General features: G+C 36.0%; 2 protein-coding genes and 1 long non-coding RNA gene across 3 annotated transcripts; all 3 read right to left on the reverse strand.

Annotated features, from left to right (window-relative positions):
- Nucleotides 1-728: 728 nt before the first annotated feature.
- Nucleotides 729-9,848, reverse strand: LOC140161864 (putative receptor-type tyrosine-protein phosphatase mosPTP-1). The gene is made up of 9 exons (XM_072185159.1): nt 9,544-9,848; nt 8,978-9,265; nt 8,224-8,330; nt 6,448-6,664; nt 5,861-5,960; nt 5,021-5,270; nt 3,718-3,802; nt 1,528-1,618; nt 729-1,074 (listed from the first exon to the last, which is right to left on the reverse strand). Exons 1-9 carry the CDS (start codon nt 9,737-9,739, stop codon nt 729-731), a joined length of 1,680 nt encoding a protein of 559 aa, XP_072041260.1. The 5' UTR covers nt 9,740-9,848.
- Nucleotides 9,849-10,020: 172 nt separating this feature from the next.
- On the reverse strand, nt 10,021-13,165 carry LOC140162867 (uncharacterized). The gene is made up of 3 exons (XR_011860366.1): nt 13,132-13,165; nt 12,087-12,392; nt 10,021-10,326 (listed from the first exon to the last, which is right to left on the reverse strand). It is a non-coding gene; the product is annotated as an uncharacterized lncRNA (long non-coding RNA).
- An 840-nt stretch (nt 13,166-14,005) lies between these two features.
- Nucleotides 14,006-26,601, reverse strand: LOC140161865 (tyrosine-protein kinase receptor Tie-1-like). The gene is made up of 7 exons (XM_072185160.1): nt 26,544-26,601; nt 25,170-25,484; nt 22,719-22,979; nt 20,193-20,324; nt 17,432-17,578; nt 14,311-14,369; nt 14,006-14,164 (listed from the first exon to the last, which is right to left on the reverse strand). The coding sequence occupies exons 1-7, from the start codon at nt 26,593-26,595 to the stop codon at nt 14,006-14,008; spliced, it is 1,125 nt and encodes a 374-aa protein (XP_072041261.1). The 5' UTR covers nt 26,596-26,601.
- Nucleotides 26,602-26,810: the final 209 nt, after the last annotated feature.

Here is a 26,810-nt window from a genome sequence, read left to right on the forward strand (position 1 = left end):
TGCTCCGATTTTGCCAAAAGAGGTGTCAAAATGTTCGGTTTGATAAAACAATTCAAATAAGGACATCTTGGATGTTTCGTTACCTAGGTAACACAGCAAAATGGGTCAATATCAGTATACCTTAATGGTAGTTGACTTATTTTGCTGCCTTACATAGGGAACGAACCCGTGGAACGAAACATAGGTAGATCGGTCAACTATACATTTTCTGCATCCTTGTGACTGGAGGAATACTAAAGCCACTCCGGTTCAACTGGCATCAGGCTTTTTTGTGCAGCCCATGATGTCACCTATCTCTGGTTGCAGTGCAGCCCCCCTTCCCCAACAAATACCAAACACCCCATCTGAGTAGCCAGGTTCATAAACTACTAGTGATTTACTCGATTATTACATTGTAAACATTTTGTAAATTTCTTTACATTTTACAATTTACAGGACGAGTATAAATTTTGACATATTCCCACACAATCCGGTAAAGGCTGAAACATGCCGACATGATCTCAATACTTCTGAGAAAGACCATTTTGCCAGCCTTTAGGAGACAAGGTTGGTAACATAGGGAAATCTACAATATACATTATGTTTACATAACTTAATCGGGCTTCCTTATATATACAAATAAGCCAAGTAAGCGCAAATGTAAACTCTATTCTAGTATGTAATTATGCAAACCTCTTAATTTCGTATACAAGAAAACATTTATTTTTAGTTCTTTATTTTTTTATTATTTATTTAGATATAACCTCTTCGTACTCTTCATATTCTAAATTAGCATCCCGTTCATTACATCTGATGGCGGACTCATCATCGTAGGCAGCATTCACCGAATCAGCATGCCCGTGTGTCTCATCAGTAGGACTAAGCTCGCTACTGATGTCTTGGTAGGTCGCTTCTTCGTCATCAGGATGGAACTTCAAATCCTGGTAAGTCGTTGCTCGTTTTTCAGGTTCATATTTCACGTAGCCATCTGTTGACATCTGGATCTGACCACCTGAAGCAACACCCGTCATGGCAATTGCAGAAGCCCGATTCCCCTTCTTAGAATCATTCGTCTCTTTATTGTTTGATCTTGATCTGTAGATAACAAGAATACAGTCGTTAACGGCACTATCAGTCATCCCCGCAAAAGAATTAATATTTTTAATGAATGGCTTTACAGTGAACGATAAGTCACTGACTTTTTCATTATGTGTTCTTTCCTTTAGACATAAAACACAAGGGAAGACAATACGAGTGTTGATATAAAATGAAACTCCATTCAAGTGCGTGTGGCTACAAGTGTTCATAAGGAAAGTCTCTCCCAACATTGACTAACGTATTTTTTTACCCTTATAATGTCGTATGCTGTCTTATCACTTGCGGTATATGTTAGTAAACCTACAAGCTTTACATTCATGGACTATTCTGATTGTAAGATGATTTTTATGTTATCTGATTTAGCGAATCACTGTTATCCTCTATAAGTATATACAATAACAAAACTTAAAACAAATTTTAAATTTAAATAAATAAGATAACACAACCGACCTCAACCTAAAGACCAATACAACAATCACAATTGCCATCAATACGACCACACACACAAACACTCCTGCCATTATTATGTTTGCTGCTGAACCTGTTGACAAATAAAATGTACATTACACCAATAAGCATCTACTATTACAGAAACGTGGACATTTTACCATCGACCGCCACCCATACCAGGCCTAATTCAAAAACACCATATATTTATAACAGCGGACAACCCTTGGATTTGGACGAGATAGCAGGAGGAATGGCGGCTGTACAGATATTAGGTGATTGATGTCTATACCCCTGATGTCATTCTTTGTCAAAATTATTTGTGCCGCAAAATTACTGTTAAATTGTGAAGTGTTGACAATGGATAAATATTTTTTTAAATACAATTTTGGCCTTGAAAGGTTGACAACTTTTGTCTCCATTTCGCAATTTTTATTTTCACAGACGACTTGACATTTTGAGGTCATCTATATAGTAGATGTCTTGCTTTTTTGTTATCCTAACTACATTTGTTTAAGTTTCACGTTGTTTTTTTCTGATCGTCTGGTTCGGTGGTATCTGAAAACATGCTTTAAGCCATTAAACGTACGATTTTCGTCAAATTTTAATATGGGCATTCTTTACCCAAAATGCTGACACAATAGTAGAAATAACTGCTGGGAAGGGTTTTCTGTTAATTTTAAGCATAAATAATACGCGAGAGTGAATGAAACCCCACTGGCTATTTTTGATGATCAACGTGGACTTCTAGGGAGGGATATAAATTAATAATATGACTGTACGTTGATATAGCTCTGCAGACCTACAAACACAACGAATTTGGCTGATTCTTGACGATTTTTGACGAGATGACAGGAGTCATCCTGCGCGAAGAAATATATGCCTCTCAACGCGTGCATGTATGGAAAGAAAGACCCGCTCATATAACGTTGCCATACGTGTTGCTATACATTGGTTCGCCTCAAATTTGGTTGTGACGTAGGTGTGAATTTCACTGGTCGCAGTATCTATTAACTGCGCAGAGCGTACACACACCCCTACATGGGTGGTTAGTCGGCACGCTTGCAGCACAACCGCGAAAAGGCATTGATGTGAGGGGAACCAAACAATATGCAGTGCTGACTTCACTACGCGCATCACAGTCGGTGGTCCAGATATGTGTTGGTCTCGACATTGCACCTACTTTAAAAACGCACATTTCTGAGGAACTTGAAAATTACAAAAATGTCATCTGTCTGTCGATTTATTATTATACAATTTCTCCACACATTCAATAATACCGAGAAAAAAATATTCTCCTCGCCTAAACAAATATGCACGATTAGTCCGCCAGAACACATTTAAAATCATTTTTTCTGCACGTAATTTCATCAAAACCATTGCAGCTTTAGAATGGCATCAAACAAACGCATCTCAGACACATATTTGCTGAAAATGTAACAAAAAGCTTAATTTCTACGTTTTATGAGGCCTACTTTGAGGGTTACACAATTTGCCGCGGAATCTTATGGTAGTGTGCTCCCTTCAGTGAAGCAGGTGCACCTTCAGGCGAACATTCAGCACTTGTTGCTAAGCATGGGGTGGGGATTATCGCAAAATGAGACGGACATACACGGTATTCTTATCGTTAGGATGTTTTAGACGAGGAGTATAAATGGGATATATGTCGTTTCTGACCCGTACCACAAGACCAGTCATTATTTGGAGTATTATGTTGTATCAGTGTGTTGTTATGTTCAGGGCGTAGCTAGCTTTCTAAAAAACAGCACATTTCTCTGTTTTGGTGGTAGGGGTAAAGATGAAAAGAAAACATTTCCCGATTGCATTTTTATCTTTGAAAAGACTGTGCATGTAAAGTCTAGGAGCTTTTAATGAATGTGTTTTTTGGGTGATAATGTGTGAGCGTTGCACGCAAGTATTTGTTATTTGACACTATTGGGTGCGTTTTGGTGGGAACCATCAGCAATTTGGGGGAGCTTATTTCCTTTTTTCCATTAGGCGGATGCGCCCTAGTTATCGTTAGGTTTGGATATTTTAAAATCAATAAAAATATTATATGTCCAAAGCTAACGTAAACTAGGGCGCCTACGCCTGATGCTTCCCATTTTTTTCTTTTTCCTTCTCTTCTGTTCATTCTGTCCTCCTTTTCCCTGTTATTTTCCATGCACACACTTGAAATAAAATCAACTGTACCTGCTGGAGTCGGTTTGGGATATGATTTGGCACTCAATGATGGAAGTGTTACTTCTGTACCCTCGGACCAAGACACCACGTGACTCTATGGTGTAAGAATAAAAATAGGTCGATAAAGGGAGCTACAAGAATTACATAGAAATGGCTGGTTAGCAAATCTTCTCAGTACAGATCCAAATAAGTAAAATTAGGTATCTCACTAGATATATTTCGATTCCTATCAGGAATCTTGTTCACTCTGATTTGGTGAGTGGTGGTGTTTCTAGTTGTTATCTTTGTGACTGATCTTGATGACGTCACATAAGTGATGATCTGATCGTAGATTCGATCAAGTCTGTACGCCCCCTCGTCCTTGTTCATGGTGGTGTTGCCTCTGCTTCTAATCCAGATGGCCTCTTTAAGCTAACGGGTTGTTTTGTTAGACTCTTGGTCGATTTTCTCACTAGCTTTATCTGCTTCTGACTTATGAAGCAACTCATGTGACGTCATCAAGATCAGTCACAAAGATTGTCAATAAGTGGTGGTGTTTCTAGTTGTTATTGACAATCTTTGTGACTGATCTTGATGACGTCACATGAGTTGCTTCATACGTCAGAAGCAGATAAAGCTAGTGAGAAAATCGACCAAGAGTCTAACAAAACAACCTGTTAGCTTAATTAGAAGCAGAGGCAACACCACCATGATAAGGACGAGGGGGCGTATCTTGATCGAATCTACGATTTCACTAGTGACGTCATCAAGATCAGTCACAAATAACAACTAGAAACACCACCACTCACCAAAACAGAGTGAACAAGATTCTGATAGAATCGAAATATTTCTAGTGAGTACCTAATTTTACTTATTTGGATCTGTACTGAGAACATTTGCTAACCAGTGATTTATGAACGATCCTGATGAATTTGTTCAGAGTATTACATAGAAATGTACAATAGAAATAGATACGGAGCAGATAAATAATAAATATACTTGGACTGTGGTATTCAGATCAATATCACGTATTTTTATATTGAATGGACAGAAAGATGTAAATGAAATAATGAGTGTATACAATGGTTTAAAGTAGAGATACAGGTATCAGATTAGATTGAAAAGTACAAATTGATATGGACCAGAGAAAGAAATAAACGTGATAGATACATTAATTAATGAAAGGAGACTGTAAAGGGTAGAACTGAAAAGTTGAAATAATGAAATCATGGCACACATAGAACACATACATGACATAGGAAAGAAGGATCATATAGAACAAGGTGTGCTGAATTCAAAGTGTCGAAATTTAAACCAATTTTTACAAAAATACCGTGTCATTGATGCGGCTGTAATATGCAATGTACACTATGTATGTGTATCCATCATGCAACGGTGGATTGCTGTATTCTCCATATGTCTCGTCATCACCTATGACAAATCTGGAGTTCATTTCTACATATGCTTTTGTTAAGCTTGCAGCCACATAGGTAATACATGTCGGCGAATGTATCTTCTGCTGAAATGAAATTGCTACCGGGTCCTTCACGTTGGTTTCCAACTCTACACCTACTTGATATCCACTGAGAATAATATGAAAGGATTGGCAATTTTAGCGGTATTTCTCTTTATTCCTAACAATAAATTACACTACAACAGCTACAAAGAAAGACGTTTACATTATTGATCTTTTACTGGATTTCAACTGGATTTACTAGAATTTTGATAATTAAGAATATATTGTGCTTTTTATTATCTCTTTTTATGACTAAGGTTTCTGTAGCACATCAATTTGTAAGCGCTCCTTTTTAAAAGTCACAGTTCATTGAATTTACAACCGTATGACAAAACAGGCGAAAATAGTAACTTCTTGCAATTTAAAGAGAATTGACCATTGCTCATTCTAGTGACTCTAGTATATGGACAATATACGTGGCTTTTTCATTTAATGACATAAAATTTTGAAAATATTGCAAGAAACACTTGAGGTTTTATCTTTTAAAACCCAAATTTTGGTCAAAATACTACTACTACTACTACTACTACTACTACTACTACTACTACTACTACTACTACTACTACTACTACTACTACTACTACTACTACTACTACTACTACTACTAATAATAATAATAATAATAATAATAATACGGATAAGAACTATTTATCAAACCTTACGAACTCCGAATTGCTCAATTGTATTATTATTTCGACAGTAGTTGGAGTCACCTTGCTTCCTGTAATTGCTCCTAAGGACGGTGGACGGGATATATCTGCAATATTATTATTGATATTAAAATGGGTCAAATAAAACGTATGTCAAAACATAGGCCTATACGTTGTGATAATATGATTTTTAGTTGCTTTGACGAGGATACTCAGATAAATAATGTACATTAGTAAGTGTTGTCGGCAAAATCATGCATGAAAATTGCAATTGCAAATAGAAATATATAAAGATTTTTGAGTGACCGATCGAAAACAAGTTGAGGTCAACCATTCACAATTAGTTGGCAAAAAAGATTTCAGTCTGCAAAAGGTCGAACACCCCATACTCCAACGGAACAGATATATAACTTTGAATTCAACGTGTTTAGCAAGTACTAGCCCATTCTCTTCTGTCCGTGGGGTTTTGCACACAATACATATATAATTGTTTTGATTTCTATGCGTACATCTAATTTGTGAAATTTTTCTCTACGTGCACATTTTAGTAAATTAAAAGTCCTCTAATTTAATCTTATACAGCATTATAAATACCTTGAACGGTTACCGGATACGTGAATTGCTGGATGTTAGCTATCCTCCCTGTATTCTCTTTAGTATGAGCAGCCACTGATAATTCATATTTTGTAGACGGTTTAAGGTTGGTAAATGTATATGTTCTTTCTTTAGAAGCAACTTCATTTTGAATTACAGGTTTTAAAGACGGAGTGAAACTTGAATCGTATGGTTTTTCCGCAATTATAGCTTGTACCTAAAGGAAGATCCCAAGACATTTTCATTGTTAAAACGTTGGGTGTTTACCAATCTTGTGCAAAATTTACACAAATCAACGATGACGACCAAGCAATGACACACAAATTTTATTTGAATGGCGGTGTATATTAAGTTGGCATGGAAGGTGTATATTAAAGTGGCATGGAACTGTAGATCGTTTTTTAAATGTTTTTTGCCCCTTATTTTTATAATGAGTGGGACACGTGCTGTGTTCGTCTTACTCTTGGGCGATTTCCCCAGAAAATATTATAGGTCCCCTTATGCCCTACTTGTTATATAAATATTCTGTGCATTTTGTGCACTTCACTTATTTAATTGTAAATTACGCACACGGCAGATAAAACCTGCAAAGCATGAATTCTGGACAGAACCGATTTTTCTCATCAATGCATTAGGCCATTTTATTCGCGTGTGTTCAAATAACCGGCTTCGAGAGTCTGTCAATCACAACATATCGCGTAAATACAGGGTGTCCCAAAAAAAAAGAGGCCCCTCATTGCGCCCTCTTTTTCTCCTATTTCTGAAAAGTTGATCAAATATATTGTGGTATGTAAAGAAACCTTGAGTCATTAGCTTAAATAAACTAAAACAATTATATCAATCGGTTCACAACTTTTGAAGATGTGCTCTTTTAAAGAAATGTACCCATTTTTCACTCTGTCCACGGAGAAGGTTTGGCTACTTCAAAGATTGAAAAAGAGTACACATACCATGCATTAATATCAAACATTCCTCAATGATAACTTTATAAAATAACTTTATTTATGGCATGGGCTTTACCTGTGGGTTTATGGGCAATGAATTTTGTTAATAGTGTCATTAATTTGTGGGTAAAATGGATGCCGAATGGGACTTCTTTTGCGTTATTTGCAATTACTTATTTTGTCTTGGTTATTTATGCATTTTTGTTTTATTGTGTTTCTTACTTGCTTACTTTGTTGTTTCCTGCTTTCTTTCTTAAGATAAAATTTCTCTTTTTAGGATAAAAGGTAGCCCTAAAAGGCTGTTTGGTTTGTCTTTGGTTCTTCTGAAGTAAGTTTCCTGTGCTGCTCTGCCCTCTACCTGGTTGCCTCCTTGGCGAATACAGGTTTCAGCCCTGGTCCTCATTGCATCAATTGCGCTGTGTACCATCCTTGTGCGCCGGATACTTGCAAATGCATTCAGTAATACGTTTGCGAAGATCTTGGATTTTGCCACAAAGGAAAAAAATCAAGTGGTGTGAGGTCTGGTGATCATGCAGGCCACTCCACAGCATGAGCCATCCCAACCACTCTGTTTGATATCCGTGGACAGAGTGAAAAACGGGTACATTTATTCAAAAGGGCATATCTTCAAAAGTTGTGAGCCGATTCAAATAATTGTTTTGGTTTATTAAAGCTAACGAATAAAGGTTTCTTTACATACCAAAATATATTTAATCAACTTTTCAAAAATAGGAGAAAAAGAGGGCGCAATGAGGGGCCTCTTTTTTTTGGGACACCCTGTATAATTATGTTCTAATGTTTTTATGGAGTATTCTATAATTATGATACCTACCGAGTATTTGATGATGACACCATTTGGGTATTCCGGTACATTCCATGTCACATGAATCGTGTTCTTTGATCTCCTTTTTACTTGAAACATTGATGGTGCACTCGGTTCTTAAATATTATAAAAAAAGAAGAAGAAAAAATGAAAAAGAAACAGTTGTGACATTATAAGTATTTTCAAAAAGTCAAGCTGGTAAATGCTCTACAGAATATTAAAACATCATAATAAAATAGATCGAAAGCTGTCTTCCGAGATTATGTTTAAATATTAATTATAAACGTTATATACCCGGTACCGTTTTATTTGGTACTAATGTATAGCTATATGGGTCTCCTCTATCCAAGGATACCAAAATAAGTACAAACATCCCTCACATAATGTGACTATGACGTCATAATGTGAGGGCGTCCATGCATATCTGGAAAATTCTGGTTATGTACAAAAGTATAGTCCCAATTGATTTTCGGCTAAAAAGTCTAATATTTTTTCAACGGCCATTGACGGTCCTACCCCGGGTAAAGTGCTGGGGTAATAATTTTGTCACTAAAATGAGCGCAAAGGATGTATCTACGATTAACTTAGGTCGTAAATGCGTGCTTGTTTTGATGAATGATAAATAATCTTAGAGGGACAACCCCCCTTTTAGTTCTAGGGTTTAACGCTTGATTATACGAGTGTTAACAAGTCTTAAGTTGAGCCTATTTGTGAGCTTGAGCCTAATATTGATGCTTTAAATGAGTGAGCTTTTAATAATTACCCGATTCGCTAGTCCTAATTGACGAAATGGCATCAGGACCTCTACCAACAGCCGTCATAGCCGCTACTCTAAAAGTGTAGTTTGTAAAAGGAGACAGATTTCGTAAGGTAACATTTCCAGCTTCTGTAAAACCATCCTTTGCAATGACTCCGGCTACGTTTTGCAGCACGTAGGAATATTTAACTATCTTACCATGTCGAGAGCCACATGGAGGTTGAGACCATCGTAGTCTGATTTCATTAGATGACACATCGTACGCTGTGACATTTGATGGGAAAGACTGGGGTGCTGTTTATAAATACCATGTTAGAATATTATGTGGTAGAATCTTGCAATAAATAAAAAAAATATATTGAACTTTTGGAGCAAATAATTACAAATACAGATATTCTACTTGATTACGTCTGATATGATGGTAACAGTTCTGAGATGAGATGATATTCTGCAGCTTTCGAAAGTTATAATTTTGGTTTAAATTTATTATTTTCGTTGTGATATGTTACTTCCAGTTTTTGTAGGTTTGTTTTGTAATATCATTTTGTATAAAAAAATTGATCATCACTAACTTTCAGTGTTAGTTGTTGCCACGAGGAGGGTGGGTCTCCCTGTTCCCGCACTATTTTTAGCTCTTACTGATACAGTGTATGTCGAATATGGCACCAATCCTGTCAAGGTTGCAGTCCGTGAGTGCCAGTCGATGAACGCAGTGTCCCAAACCTCAGGCGATCCCAGCTCCACAACCTGACATTGATCTATAACCATTAGTTGATACTGTACTATATAACTTGTTTCTTCGCAGTTATTTTCTGATGATTTTTGCCATGAAAAGCTTAGCTCAGATGGTGACGATGAAATCAGTGCCGTTAATGCATTTACCGGTCCAGGATCTTGCTCAAATTAGGAAAAAAGAGATCACATTGTAAGTTGCCATTTCTGCTGACTGCTAAGTTACACACACACAAAAAAAAGTTTTACCCAAATTAATTTTTACATAAACGTGATAAGAACAATCAATGCAATTGCTTATTTAAAAAAATCAGATTATGTCATACTTATTGTCCTTGTTTTTATAGTGACATATTCAGACCATTCATCATCACCAACATTATTTCCAGCACGTACACGAAAATGGTACCATGAACACTCTTTCAGATCATTACTAAATGTCACGCTTGTAGAATATGTGACAGCGTCAGCCATGATTACATCGTTTCTATCCCGCAGCTGATAACTATATATAAGACGTTCCCCTCTGATCTGACCACAAGGAACAGCAGTCCATGCAAACGATAAACCATTGAAGGATGTCTCAGCGGTAGAAGATGTAAAACTTGGTATATAAAGTGGTGCTTGAGGAAAAGCAAGGCATGCATTAAAAGCATGTTAATTATTTACAATGATTACTTGTATGACGATATCTTGCAATTAGCAACATCAGATTTACAGATTATCATGTGGAGAAAGACCGGTTCTAATGTATTAAAATATTTATATTGTGACAAAAAAAGGTGAGATGAAGTTTTTGAAGATGCATGGTAATTTATATTTTACTGCACATTATATTCTTTCAATGTAGAATGTCATTTTGCTGTAATTTGACTTTTATAATTTTATCATTCATTATTTTTTCATTTTCATATTATGATTATCATTTATTTTGCATGTATCTTTTGCAAAAGCTGATACTTTGATTAAAGATGGGTTGTCCGATGTTTTAATATTGTGTTTTGTATCTCATGTTGACACATGTGGTTTGGATATTATAAGTTAAAACTTGTATCTCAAACGGGCATGGTAATCTACCATACGGAGGTTGAGACAATCCTCTTTTTTCATCATCTAACTTTAATATACACTCCTCAAAAGAATTAAGGATCAGTTGAATATAATCAGCATTTTTGAAAACATTGGATATGATGATAATATTAATAACAATATTGTGCTTGATCTTTCATTACATCACTTTTTCCCTAAGCTGCAGACAAAATTCACTCATTACAAATATCCGCCATCACCCACATCGTGAGGGGGAGAGAGGAAAATGGAGGCTAAAATTTTGATTTTGAAGCCATTTTTCTTGAACGTCACCACGGCCAAGGTCAAGTCACATAATGGGTGCGTGTGTGTATGTGACGTGTGTGTGTCTATACGTCACATTAGTGGGTGTGAGATGCCCTCAATGTATCCCCGGGGTGTGGAAAGTCATTAATGTAACCGTACAAAAGATGACCACCCGGCTCCCTCCTCGTTTCTCTAAAGGGTAGGGGTCTTAAATGGCACAAAACGACAGAACATATAGAGTATTCCTTTATGCATTACGTTGCACTATTAAGGGAGCTCAATTATGGCATCTACCCTTAGATATGTGAGGAGGGGGCCGGAAAATCGGGTTATATTAATGACATTCCCCACCCCCGGGATACACCGAGGGCATCTTATGCTCACTAATGTGACGTAAAGACCCAAACACACATCACATACACAAACCCATCTCAATATGTGACTTGACCTTGACCGTGGTAACGTTTGAAAAAGGCTTCAAATCGAAAGATCAAGCACAATTATCATTAATATTATCATCATATCCAATGTTTTCAAAAAATATTGATTATATTCAACTTATCCTTTAATTCTTTCGAGGAGTGTAATTCGGACCTGAAATGTAACTGGGTTGATGGGGAGAATTAATAATACTTTTTTACTGCCGTCAAAATCTCCATTTTTCACTGGTTGTGGTACAGCATGATAAGTTTTGGAAAGGAAATTAAGTAAAATAAACTAATACCCGAATTTTAAATAAAGGACCGTCACAAGAGGGTGTGGAATGTGACCCCCCTTCATATAAATATAAACATTAAGTCATATCAGCAAAATCATGTGCTCGTAATGTGTCGTAAAATGTGGACGCGTGAGGTGTTGTATTGAATAGCAATTTTGTTTAAATATGCTGTTATTATTTAGTTGTTGGTCTCCGTACCCCATACACCCACCTCCCAAGCACACCACGCCCCTACCAAATAGTAACCGCATGCGAAAATATATTGAGGTCAACAATTTCACGTGATCATACTTAAGTGTAGGCCTCGCTGTAAGTGAGGCGCTGACTTACCAGCTTGCGAGGTCGTTACATTTACAAAAAACGAGGGACCTAATCTTGAAGAATGTCGAGCAGTTACAGAAATGGCATATGTAGAATGGTAAAGTAACTGTTGTATTGAAGCATGTGAATCACTCGTAAATATGGTCTGGTATCTGTCGTTCCGTTTAGAGCATTGGTCCAGATAAGTCAAGCTGTACTCTACTCGGTAGTCTATGGCATGGGAACATAAGCTTTGGTCTGGATCCCAAGTAAGAAGAAACGTATTCATTTCTACAGTGTACTCCAGATTTGTTATTGGTTGCAGGTCTGCAAAAACTATCGTAATAAAGTAATAAAATATTACATGAGCACAATGTAATGCAGACAAAAGCTGCTATTTTTTTCGATGTGTATTTCACAAACATAATTACTAGCTGTAAAGAGTCGTTATTATATTTAATTTTCAGCATGAAATAATTTTGAATAGAAATATGATAGATAGTATACAAATAGTGAATGTTTATGAGTTCAATGGTAAGAATATTTTCGTGAGGTGAAATATGGAGTTATCTGATGGAGTGTTCCATTCAACGAGGCTTTGCCGAGTTGAATGGAACAGTTCATATTTCACCGTATGAAAATATTATTTTCGAATGAATAAAAACATTCAATATTTGTTATGTATAACTCATAAATAAGTTCCACTGCTTCCACATAATTTTATTAATCACCAGGAAAATAAATTAAATTAAAAGATATCTAAATGCATATTTATTTTTAGAAGCAACACCCGTACCTAAAATTGGCGAGTCGAGGTGGAAACGTCGCTCTATACTCTCGCGTGTATGCCAGCGTTGCTATGGTAGATCCGCGTCCGTGCAAACGAAAAATAACTATTGCACGGACGCGGAGTGCAATAGTCCTTTCGCAGCTGGCCGCTAAAAATAGCAAAAATACTCAATAGTAGTTGACCAATCAAATGACAAGAAACTTTGTATGAGTTATATAAAAAAACCACTGATCGGTGGTCTTTAATTACTTAATTAGAAAGAGGTATTTTCTCACATGTTCCTACCTGGACAGGGCTCTTTGATTCAGTCACGTACGAGATACCATGTACAGAAAAAAAAAACGATAAACAGAATGTGTTACATTTATCATGTTTATAAACATTTTATTTATTTCTGTATTAAGGGATCTAGAATGAACGTTTATTGCGTTTCGACAGTATTTTTGTGGGACATGAGAGCACCTCAGACCTATCGAAAAGTTTACTTTGAGTACTGTTAAATATCAAAATATCAATTTTTAATGATTTGCCATAAAATGTGTATTAAATTGCGAATTTCAAAAATCTAAATTATTTGATATCAGAAGGACATTCTTCGTATTCAGAATGCAATTCGACATGTCTGATGTGCTCTAATGTCCCAAAATAAATACTGTCCAAACGTTCATACCCCACCCCTTAATAAGCAATTCAAATGACTATGCCAACATCACGATCACTGGAAGGGCAGTTCTATCACATTCTAAAATGTTACATGTTTGTTTTATGCGCGTATTTGGGGGGGGGGGCTTTGGGGGCGCCAGCCCCCCGGGGTCAACGCAGGGGGCGGCCAAAATGAAGGGGCGGCGGAAGAAGGGGCGGCAAAAACAAGGGGCGGCCAAAATGAAGGGGCGGCAAAAAGAAGTAGTAAATACAAAAGGGCGGAAAAATTTGATAAAGCATAATTTTTTTTTTAAATGGTACTATACATCAAAATGTGCTGCTTTTATGGCGCTAGCCCCCCCCTTTTTTTTTTTTTTTTTGCTCTTCACTTTTTCAAACGACCGAGTAAAATATTGGGTCAACCTTTTCGGGCTGTTGAGGAAGGGGCGGCAAAATTGAATTTTCTTCAGCCCCCCCGGGGTTGGGGCGGCCACGGTACGCCATTTTACTTTTGGTTCTAGTTCCTTGCTGTATTTGAAATTACCTTGGCAGTTTGTCCCATACCAATCGGGATGACAGTTCCCATTACATATCCCTGTATCTGATCTACATGACACATGAGTAGCGCAATGACACTCTTCTCTGCAACTGGCTCCATAAAAGCCTCTTGGACAATCTGCAAACAAATTAAGATTTCTTTTACAAAATGTTTTCAATTATAGATCTCAAATAATAAATTTTAACATGTCTGGGATAAATATTTGTCAATTAGTAAGAATATTTTTGCCGTTTTAACCACTCTTCTCTGTTCACCATCTTTACCAGTTTACGCATAAAGAAGAATAATGGGGATAAATGAGGATATCGAACCAAGTTAATGGCTGAATCATAAAAGAAGAAATAACGATAGTAATATTAATGTATTATTTTCATTAACCGAAATATGCTGATGAATGATTTTTGCTCTTTCCACTATTCTCCTCCCTCTTCTTGGTGGGCTCGGTGCTAGTTGTGGGGATGTCATTGTATGCTGTATCCGCCATTTTTCGCTTTGTTGTAATCATGATTTTTAAATTGTTTTCTTTTCCATCACATCGTCGGCGCTCTCCCTTTTTGGCGCTTTACTTGTTTGATCTCTGCCACACCCATTTTTCCACGGTCCATTAGCCCCAGGTGTTTTCATACATTCGTTGCTTTTCTATGGGTTTATTCTTGTTCTCCTCATTATGTTTTTCGCCATTGTCAATTCATTTTAAGTCGCTGGTAACCAGTATTTCAAAAAAGGGTGTAGCTTTGAATTGATGTGATGGGATTCAATTCAATATCTATGCTGACCAACAGATAGTTGTACGGTTTCACGATTTAAATTACTATAGGCCTATGGCCCCCGAGATTGCCGAGAAGGCATTGAGGCAAACAGCATGCATGTGAAATATTCCAAAGGTTAATGATCGAGAATGAAAAGAACAGATTAACTTTATCATGTTTGTCTCCCTATGCATGAGTGCGTATATTTATGGCCTTAAACAACATTTATTTTCATTATAGACTTTTTTATAGTCTATATTTTCTTCATTTCAGCTTAATTTAGCAGTTGTCATGGTTGTGTGTAAATTCCTATTACTATTAGATACGTTGTAATAAAACATGATTTTAAATATTTGTATATTAATTTTCTCTGAGGGCTTGCAGCAAAATTGATATTTTATTTTCCTTGGTATGGGTTTGTGGCTAGTAGTCAGGTAATGATGAAGGCGATGATGATGATGATGATATGATGATGATGATGATGACGACGACGACGACGATGATGATGATGATAATGATGACGATGATGATGATGATGATGATGATGATGATGATGATGATGATGATGATGATGATGATGATAATAATTAATACAAACGACAAAGAGGAACAAACATGCCTAGCATGTAATTCTATTTTTAACATGGAAAAATTTGACCTCTTATCTTCTCGCAAACTAAGATTATGCATATTTTATCTCTTCAATAAACATTGTAAAAGTCGATTTGGCCTTGGCACGTGGGCCTCATCCTCTATAACAGCAGGTTTACTTTCTTGTTGAATGGAGGCCTCGAGGTCACTGAACTGTGTATTTGGAGATGATGGCTCATAGCACACGTGTTAAGCAAAAACATACATGAGAAGTAAGCAGGTTACTGGGAGTGATACCATAGAAACGAGCTCTTTGTTTAAACATTACAAGTAACATGAGTGGCAAACATTAATGTTTCATATTGCTTGCACCCCCCCTCCCCAAAGCAATGTTGGAGCCAATACTAGACCAATTGTCCGTTCCTGTCTCAGTATCAAAACAACATTGACTGGGTGGGTGCGGGAGGGGGGTTGAAAATTTATTACTAAATTAAATCCTTCATCACTGCCATCATCGTCACCATCACGACTCATCATCATCATCATCATCATCATCATCATCATCATCAACAACAACAACAACAACAACAACAACAACAACAACAACAACAACAACAACATCATCATCATCATCATCATCATCATCATCAACATCAACAACAACAACATCATCATCATCATCAACAACATCAACAACAACACCATCATCATAATCATCATCATCGTCATCATCTACACCACCATCATCATCACCATCATCATCATCATCATCATCATCATCATCATCATCATCATCATCATCGTCGTCGTCATCATCATCATTTACACTATAGCCACACAAATAGAAATCTTACATTAACTGCAAGTTATCAGAAAAACAAAATATTTAAAACAAATTATTGTTTTATTACTGCGCGCACAGTTTGCAACAACAACATCAACTGCCAGATTGTGCTCAATTGAAAAAAAAAATAGATTTTTAAAGTCTAATATGAAAAAAATTTTTGTTCTTAAATCCTAGCACTAAATCGTCTTCATTCAATTGTGCTCTCTTTAAGGGTAGACGAGGTATTGTTGGTCGAAGCAACCTAAAAATCGATTTTCATTATATAGATTAATATATTATTGAAAATTAACACCTTGATGTTTTGCAAAAGTTCATTCTACAAATCGTATACTTTGCAAACTTGCTTATTTTTTAGTTGTTAATGAGTTACGTACGTTTTACAAAAGTGTTGTTGTTTCAGCCCTCTTTACAACGTAACTCAAGAACCGCAGCACCTATAAAAGTATATTTGTGATATTTTAATTCTTCTACACGCTCGCTATGAATTGAGCAATGCAGTTTTTGCCAAAGCTCACTACCATTCGTAAGATGCTGTGAACTACCAAATCACAACAGTTTAAAATAATTAATAACCTTAAAGCAAGTAGAAATAGCTTGTCAACTTTCAACATGGGAACACATTATGAAGTATCTATAATTAGTGAAAAGATGTAGCTCAGCGGCCGGCCAACAAAAAGAAATTGTCTATAGTAGGCCCTATAAGATTTTCTCTCTGAATTGGCCGTATTTTTACGTGTAAGAAAATCGCATTGCCGTGTTCACTCTAGCGTAAGTTTGGGCCCTATTTGACTCATTAGAACGTTCGAAAGGACCCCCCCCCGCGACTGTCAAGGTAAAATGAATCAAGTATAATTTGGTTTACCTTGTTTTCTGCATCCGGTTTTTTTCTTATCTGGATTCTTGAGTTGTTTTATACAATATTACTGTGAGTATAATCATGTTTTTTTCTGGTCTATTTAGAGCGTTTAGTATCTTTAATATTATCATTATATATATCGATCGGGATGACAGTTCCCATTACATATATCCCTATATAGATACCGTATAGGTGCGGCAACATGGCATATTGAATCTTGGCCCGATACGTGTACCAATTGAGCTGAATAAACTCTGTGGGCTCCATCAGAGAAAAATATATTACCGATTATGTATCTCTATTTTACTTAAGTGATATCTTTTTAAAGTTTTCATACTTACTCTGATTACAGTCTATACCAAAATATCCTGCACTACATGAACAACCGTACGGATGTGGCAGACAAAATAAGCGCCATCTACAGGCATCGTCATTATTCGTAGAGCAAGTTAATTGTCCATCCTGGCCCCAGTGATTTTGTCCATGAACTGTGTCAAACAGAAGGGTGTGTAGGTTAATTTAGGTGATATTTACAGTAAAAAGAACGAGAAAGTACGTGCCTAAGGCCATCTTAATTAAATCCTGTGTCTCAAAGCTGCCGCGCGCGTTAATGAAATCGTGCGCGTATTCTCTTTTGAAACTCACGAAATTCATTTTTTTTATATCTCTTTTTATTTATTTTTAACAAAAAGGCGAAAATAAAACTCAAAATTCGTATTTGATTTCAAATCGGAAACTTTGGACAATAATAGTTCGTAGCAGTGACTTTTTTGTCTGCTATGCAAACATTGTCAACATGAGATATTTTTTGCACAAAATGCTTGTCCGAAATCCTGTACGTACACATAAAAAAATTAAAATTAAAAAAAAATACAGTAAAAAACACCGCATTCCGCATTAGGTTTTCAATTTCTCACAGAGACACAGTTAATCTGGATTTTATTGTATTCTTAGTGAGCTTGACTCCTGATACTCACCAACATCTCTAAGTTTATTTGACTGCAAAACAACCCCCAAAATCACAATTAATTCCGGTTTATTTGTTTGTTTGTTTAAACGGTCGCACCGTGTGGAGACACGCTTGGGTCCTGATGGGACCAGGCTCAAAGAAGTCAGGCTAAAAAGCCTATATAAGCATGCTGGCCTGTATGGAAAAAGCTGCAGTTCTTCTCACGTTTTTATTCTCGCTCATATTTTGTACAGAGTATCTAAAAAAATAGGCCATGTGGATGGGGGACAAAACTTAAAATATCACCAGTAAAATTAAAACTTTCTTGCAGATTCAAAATCCATGAGGTGTCTTCTATAGATTGGTGCATAAATCATCAAAATCCGTTCACTTGCCACTGAGATAATTGGGAAACTACAAAATAGACTCATTTTTGGACATTTCCAATGGGACAATACACATTAACAATAATGTGCTGCACTGTAGTTCAGAATTGAAGAAATTAATGAAGTTAAGGGTTGACTAAGCATTGTTGGTCGAAACAGCCCAAAAGATCAATTTTCATTATCTAAATCAATATATTATTGAAAAATAATACCTTGATGTTTTGCAAAACTTCATACTTTGAAAACTTGCTTGATTTATTGTTGTTAATACGTTTTACAAAAGTGATGTTGTTTCATCCCTCTTTACAACATAACTCGAGAACCACAGGACCTACAAACGTATATCTGTAATATCAATGCAATTTTTACCAAAGCTCACTACCATTCGAAAAATGATGTGAACTACCAAATCGCAATAGTTTGAAATATTGTCAAACCTTAACTCCAAGTGTTGCTATGTAGGAGATAACTTGGCTGATCATCAGCTTCTTTTCTGTTATTGATGTTGTTTATCAATTTTTGTCATCACTACTATGACCTGGACATTTCATTTTGAGGGAACCAATTTGTTTTGAATCAAATATTTCAGCCACTTCAATATAACGTTCAGCTCTACTGTTGGTTGACAAATGTATGAACAGCGACATTTTCACGTATTTTTGTGGGACCTGAGAGCACATCAGACATATCGAATTGCATTTCGAAAACGAAGAATGTTCTTCTGATATCAGTGTTTTTTAAATTCGCGATATAATGCCATTTTATGGCAAATGTTTAAAAATTGATATTTTGAAATTTAACAATCCTCGAAGTAAATTATATAAATTTAATGATATGTACGTACTTAAATAATGTAACTGGGACAAAAAAGCAGTCTATTATATGAATTTTTTTGGGAAAAAACTCGATATCTTTAATATAAAAGGTTAATATTTTCAATTGATGGTCGGCTTTTCATCCCAGCTACATACACTAAGTAGTGTACTACATATCATTAGATTTATGAAGTTTACTTCGAGGATTGTTAAATATCAAAAATACAAAAAATATCAAAATTTAATAATTTGCATAAAATGTGTGTTATATCGTGAATTTAAAAAAAATAAAAACATATTTGATATCAGAAGGACATTCCTCGTATTCAGAATGCAAGTCGATATGTCTGATGTGCTCTCATGTCCCACAAAAATTACTGTGCAAACGTTGCTATCCGAGCCCTTAACCCAAAGAGAAACGTGTGAAAAACATTCTTTGGGAGATTGATTGATTGATTGATTGATTTTGAACTGCTATTCAGCAACACTTGGCGTTTCTTTTTATTTCTTTTATTATTGTTAATGTGTATTACCCCATTGGAATGGTCCAAAAATGTGTCTATTTGTACAAATTTAATTATCTTAGTGACGCGTGAACGGATTTGGATAATTTTTGAAAAACTTTTTCTTATAGAACCCTAAGAAACTATACGTAACTTTAGTGTATACATGTTGAGGGGCCAAGTGGACTTACGGTCTTCTTGCGCGCAGGTCTTCATATGTTTAAATCTGGTAGTAGTAGTAGTAGTAGTAGTAGTAGTAGTAGTAGTAGTAGTAGTAGTAGTAGTAGTAGTAGTAGTAGTAGTAGTAGGAAATGTAGTAGTAGTAGTAGTAGTAGTAGTAGTAGTAGTAGTAGTAGTAGTAGTAGTAGTAGTAGTAGTAGTAGTAGTAGTAGTAGTAGTAGTAGTAGTATATATATATTATACACTTTAACAGTTACATGGTCACATACTTTGTTTGCATAAATCGCCACTGAATCCCGGTGCGCAGACACATTCACCAGATCGCTCATGACAGATTCCTCCATTGTAGCAGTGAGGACAATCGAATTGACAACTGTCACCCCATCTACCAGCTTCACACGCTAAAGGATGTTGAAGTAAAACCAGATGTATGTAAAGGGTGAACAGAGTGCAATCGGGTTCAATTTGTTATGGAGTGGTGAACATGGTAGAGTGTAACAAGTGTTTTTCACTCACAAAATGTGGATCACCACAACCAAATATCAGCTCATTATTTTTATACTCATTTTCAATCAAAAGAGTATTGTACCAAGCTTTCGTGTTGAACACAGAAACACATAATGTTGTGTGATAAACACATCAGGTTTTTCACAACTATATCAATTATCAGCTGATATGTCTTATAACATTATTGTAGCTCATGGCATAACATTGTTCAAATTTCAAAAGGTCGTCCATATTATGTATCCTGGTACAAACTAATTTTCCCTATCTTGCAGAACATTTTGCAAAGCAGTGACAAAGTTGTGCAAGGTAGGGTCATGTTTCATTCATTTCATTCATTTATTTATTTCCACAATTCACATAAAATTACAAAATACGCATTAAAATACCATCAAAGAATCATGGAGGAGATGGCCGAAAGGCCAGTAAGGCCAGAGGTAGCCATCCCCTTTAACAGAAAAGTTACCAAACAGAAAACTCAACAGCAAATAATAGAAATTAAAAACAACAAACAAACAAACAAGAACAAAAAAAAATACAATGCTCGTCAATTAATCATATTTTGGAATTAAGTGTCTTTGGTACACGTTCCGGAAATGTTTCACTGAATAAGACGCTCTTAAAGATTTTTGCAATGAGTTCCATAATATAGGACCAGCTGTACGGACAGCATGATCGGTGAAAACCCTGCTATTTTTAGTCAAGTTATAGTTATTAGCGTTTGGTAATCATGAATATTAGAACGTAGGGTAAATAAACTGTCAAATAAGCAAGCTTGGTAATTCATTAATACTGTACTTATACATACAAACTCCCAATCCTAATTTATAGGTGTCATTGTTTGCTAAAATGTTATATTTGGCAAACAAGGGGGCTGTATGACTTCTGTAATGACTACTGGCTACTGTCCGTATCGCCCATTTTTGGAGTTTCACAATTTTATCCAAATATATTTTGCACGTGTTTTCCCAAATTATTATTCCATAGTTCAAATAAGGTTGAATAAAGGTACACTATAGAGTATAAAGAATGCGATCTGGTACAAAGAATTTGAGTTTGTTCATTACACCAATATTCCTTGAAATAGTTTTTGCTATACAGTTAATATGACACCTCCATGTTTTTCGTCTATGAGTACTCCCATGTTTTATTGGTTACTATGCCGACAGCGTTGACAAAAAATTTAAACAAATTACATGTCCACTTCAGGCAGCGAGTTGCTACTTTCAAAAACTTTGCGCAAAATTCCGGTCATTTTCTAACGTAACACGTGACCTCCTAATAAGACAAGATTTAAATACTATACATTCAACAGCGGCTTTCGTCATCGAGCCAAAGTGTTTTTAAAATGCGTAAAAACAACTGGGGTTTAATGCTAAATATTACATTTTTAGGGAAGTCTAATTTATCTTTATAAAATAGCCGATTGGGCGGGTTTTCGCTGAAATACTTTGTGTGTAAAAACTGAAGCATCCTATGTATAAAGAAATATATGAATACTGCACAACATGCAGAACGATTCGTGATACCCAATTGTGGTACAGTTGGTGTTGTTTAGGAGGGGAGAATTTAACTTCAATTTTATATACGTCAAAATATTTTTTGAATTTAGTGAAAATAACTGCTTAAAAAGTGATGAAAAATCTATGTAATTTTTACATAGAACCCCGATAAAGATTACTGTATCGTTTTTATGGTAAACTAATCTTCTATTTTCTAAAAAAATCTTGGTGATTCTATGCGAAAATCTTGAATAAACTGGGAGGGGGAGCAACCCAACTTCTATACCCCGGGGACTACAAGAAAATAGCAGATTCCCTATACATGCAGTCAAAATCGATATTACGTATTGTGCGCAGCACAATACACGTATTGTTATATTTCTATTCAATCCCCGAGAAATATTGGAGTTGCTTATAGCCTATATGTTTAAAATTCGATTTGGCTACCAACAACTCATAATGGTCCAATGGATTAGCGCGATGGACTTGGGATTATGCATGTAGCTTCGGCGTGGGTTCACTTTCATTTTAATTTCCTATTTGGGAAATGGGACTGGGCGAATTTATGTATGGCGAAAGCCGCTGTGTATACATTCGTTGCTATTTGATCATAATCGGAGACCGAATTAAAAAAAAATAGTTTGCGTATGGCGTCCTGTAACTAGACCAAAAATGCCGTACTGCGCAGGTCAGTAGCCATCCACGCCGCGCTATTGTCCTGACGTCAGACACAAACTAGTCTTTTAAATTCGGTCCAAATATTATTATAGTTTATGATTTTTGACTTACCTCGAACAATCACTTGGAATATGGCATGTAAGCCGAATGTTCGTCGATTCAATACAGAGCATTCATAAATACCTGCATCAGCGAGGGTCACTGTTTCGATTTCAACAACTTTCTTGTCATTCCAAACTGGACGGTTTCCCTCGCCATTATATATTTTATTATTATGCCACCATATCAACGAAGTATAGTCTGTGATCACTTTTAAAGTTACAGGATCTCCAATACTGACTGTTTGTGAAATGTGTTCGGGTTTGACCTCACCTAAAAGTGAGAAGTAATGCTATTGTTAATTTCAATAACGTGGTTAGAATGTAATGTGAAACATGATGAACATTTAATAAGTTATGCAAAATCGGTGAGGTAAATATTGGTTTATAAAAAAAAAAAAAAGAGTAATTAAGTGATTAGATACTGTTGGGGTTTTACTTTGGTATTTTGAAGCCATTTTAAACTTTTGCTGAAGATAAGCACTTACAGTTAGAGGAAGTGAAAATAGTCAATCAATTATTCTCTATCACTTCAAAACTTTAAATATTATTCTCGCTAAAGATGGTATTAAAGCAATAATTATTGTAACATTTCTGAATAATGAAGAATGCAGCTGGAAATTTGATTAATTATGTGTTTATTACTTAGACACTCCTCCCCACGCCATACATAAATTATCCCAGCCACATTTCCCTATAAGTAATCGTTATTGTAAAATTTTAAAAAGTAAATTAAGTACGGCAGAGGTGGGGCTCGAACTAACGCCGCACCGCTATCGTGAATCCTGAATGAGCCTCGCGCCTTAGACCGCTCAGCTACCTGACTTGATGGTATCCATCTTGAAACTTATTTGAACATATAATCACAACTTCAACATAGGCTTACCACGTGACAAGCAAAAACAGAAAACGTACCATATTTTGGAATGTTATTTGCATAAAAACATTAATGTGTATTAATAGCGCTCAATGTTGATAACTGCGTGTTCTACATACATAAATCCGACAATAAATGAGCCTCTATTATAATGCACAATATATACATTATATCGATTTTGAGTCGCCGGGCTGCACGAGCGCTACTCATATCATACATGTCGGTCAGTATTATGGAGCCTACCATTTTGCTTGTATACAGTATAAAACTTTGGCGGGGTCTAATGTAATTTTTACATAAAATTCCGGTGTTCCGGTATCTTTCTAAGTTTGGACATTGCATCTTTCCACCTTGTGGTGGTTAAGGTCTAAATCAAGCTCAAGGTAGAGAAAAGGGGCCCAACTCGAGAAAATTGTACATAATGAGTACCAACTGGTGGTGAAAATATATATGATGTCCCAGTATACGAAGTAGACCTGAGTTCCGATAATGCAGATTCCCTCCTATGCCATACTTCATCAATCATCTGATGATATAATAGTAATCTAAGAACACAACTCTAGAACTGATTGACAAAGGAAGACTGAAAGTTGAAATGAGGCAATCGAAAATCCCAGGCTCCAAAAAATACACATCAACTTTATCAAAGTTCAAAGGAGCCTAATTGCAGACAAGGAGATACAGTTTGAAGAAAAATTCAAATTCTGGAGGAAAGATCTTTGACAAGGTTCATGTGGATTTCTTAGAACTTATGGTAGAATATCCTAAACTTAGGGCTAGGGAACGTCTCAAAATTCCCATGTTAATTCTTACGTTTAATGCATGGGCCACGTTAGAATTTTTAACGGGTGATATTTCAAAATTTTTAAAAATTCTAAAGTGTACTTCTAAGCAACGTGTACTTTTTAACTTGTACGTTAGCCAACGTTGAGGTAAAGTGCAGTCCTTTAAAAGTAACGTGGGAATTTGGAGATGTTTCATACTATTTGTGACTCCTCGCCACAACTGAGCCCGGATGTCGCCAATCATCATTTTTGAGATATTCAACCAAAATATTCTGCTTGAAATTAGCTTTAAAATGATGTATATCATGTCTATAGTACTTGACATTTAAGTAGTGAAAAATCAATAAAACAGTCAATAAATCCTTTCTTTCCTATTGTTTATTGTTAAGTTCGATGGAGCATATCTCAATAGTGGCACTGGCGACATCCGGGCTCAGTTGTGGCGAGGAGTCACATTTAGAGAATAAAGGTATTGGTTTTTAGCCCCTGGAGTGCATCTATCGTCTCATATAACACGGGCGACATCATTATTTTAAGTAAAACAACGAGGCGAAGCCGAGTTATTTTACGCCTATCATGATTTTTTGACAGAGTAACGTCAGCTGATTAAAAAGAAGACACAACTCGCTTGATTTCTATGAGAATCTGCTTGGTGTTGTTGCCTACATGGAGCTAACGTCCTCTTGGATATGGCGACAAGATATATAGATGAATTAAACGACGTGCGCCGTCGGTCTATTCAAGTTTTTAAACAAACACAACAAATATTAATTAATATTAAATGATTATTAATATAACTTACTATTACGTGCCATTATTAAAGTTGCAATGTCTTCGTCGGTTTCGTCTTTCTCTACTCTGCAGTAAAACGCACCGATTCTCTGTTTACCACCTGTACTAGGCATATTGAAAATCCTTACGGATGCCGAACGATGATCTGCTTCCCTTCCTGTAGAAGGTAACTGTTTCCCCGTGCCTGTAATTTTGCGTCCAAACGACACAAGGGCATCTGTATCGCTTCCACTCCTGTAACCCCCAATGAACATATCATTGTCGCCAGTGATATATATTCGCGCGTGGTGACTGTAGCAGGTGACATCCAAAATACAGCTTGTTTCTTTATAATGAAATTAATAATAACATAAAGATCATCACCCAAAAATCAATTGATTTATATTAGACGTTTCCTTTGGATGTTACATCACAAAACAGACACATTCCAGTGAGGCTAAGTAAGAACGCAGAAATTGGCACATCTGTGTCATGGGATGTGTCATTCGAAGGCAAATAAAATACCATTCTCTTTTCTAAAAGAATACACACCAGACTGGTCCGCACCAAAAATACGTTTATGATGGGTACCGTATACACATCAAATTTAGAAAGCACCAAACAAAGATTTATAGTTCAAGATGGGAATGAGACTCTGTTAGTGATCGAAGAATCGTTGATTCGTTGATGAAGTTCGTGAAATAAACCTAATCGTTGACACAATAATGTATGGATTTATACCTAAATGGTATTTAAAACAAATCATAAAAGGACTGCAAAGACGACAAATTGTTCACTTGCATATATGCAATTCCATTTTTTTTTACATCAAGCAGTCAAAGTCACACAAAAACATCATGTTTTGATTCCTCAGCTATATCGCGATGCTGGGTCTAAGCCTTCCCTTTGATGCTATTTCGTTCGCATGTCTTAAGGGGAACCCCGACTATGACACTTATATTTTCCTGCGCTATTATCTGTTACATGAAATACGGTCTAGAAACATAAACAAACATTAAACAATATGCCTAAAATTTGACTCACCAATAGTGCACTATTTAAGGGGGTACTACACCCCTGGTCAATTTTGTGCCTATGTTTGCATTTTTCTCAAAAATTATATCACATTGGTGACAAGTAAGATATGTATAGGGGCACGGACTACAACGACCGTACTGAAAATTCAGCAACTCAAAGGAAGTAGTTGTCTGTGCTGAAATAAAATTTCTAGTGCAGTAGTTGTAGTCATTGCCCCTATAATATACATATCTTACTTGTCCCCAATGTGCTATAATTTTTGAGAAAAATGCAAAAATAGGCACAAAATTGGGCAGGGGTGTAGTACCCCCTTAAAGCACATAAAAGTCAGGAAAGAAAAAGCAAAATAAATTAAAAATACACGTACCTGATACAATCTGAAACAGTATTCCAAATTTCAAGAACACATCCAGCGACATGTTGTCAGCAAGATAAACAAGTTCGTTATAACGTATTAGAGCGAAGTAAAAGTTGTTAATGTATTGTAACTTTCGGTTCTTCAATCAATGGGGATTCCCCATTGTCAAAAGTATAAGCTTATGGTGCGAAGTGAAAGGAATTATTTAAAGCATTAATGTACGATTTCCTTTTCAAAGTTTTAAATTATATACTCAAAATGCTGAAATAATACTAA

This window comes from Amphiura filiformis, chromosome 10, assembly GCF_039555335.1.
Source record: "Amphiura filiformis chromosome 10, Afil_fr2py, whole genome shotgun sequence".
Lineage (NCBI taxonomy): Eukaryota > Metazoa > Echinodermata > Ophiuroidea > Amphilepidida > Amphiuridae > Amphiura > Amphiura filiformis.

Excerpts from the sequence above, each read along its gene's own strand:
- LOC140161865 (XM_072185160.1), bottom strand. The coding sequence starts at position 26,595 with ATGTCGCTGGATGTGTTCTTGAAATTTGGAATACTGTTTCAGATTGTA. Across the intron at positions 25,485-26,543 it reads ACTGTTTCAGATTGTATCAG|AAACAAGCTGTATTTTGGAT; the intron begins GTACGTGTATTT and ends TTCATTATAAAG. Across the intron at positions 17,579-20,192 it reads TGGCGATTTATGCAAACAAA|TTCATGGACAAAATCACTGG; the intron begins GTATGTGACCAT and ends TGTTTGACACAG.
- LOC140161864 (XM_072185159.1), bottom strand. The coding sequence starts at position 9,739 with ATGGTTATAGATCAATGTCAGGTTGTGGAGCTGGGATCGCCTGAGGTT. Across the intron at positions 8,331-8,977 it reads AATTAGGACTAGCGAATCGG|AACCGAGTGCACCATCAATG; the intron begins GTAATTATTAAA and ends ATAATATTTAAG. Across the intron at positions 1,075-1,527 it reads GTATTGGTCTTTAGGTTGAG|ATCAAGATCAAACAATAAAG; the intron begins GTCGGTTGTGTT and ends TGTTATCTACAG.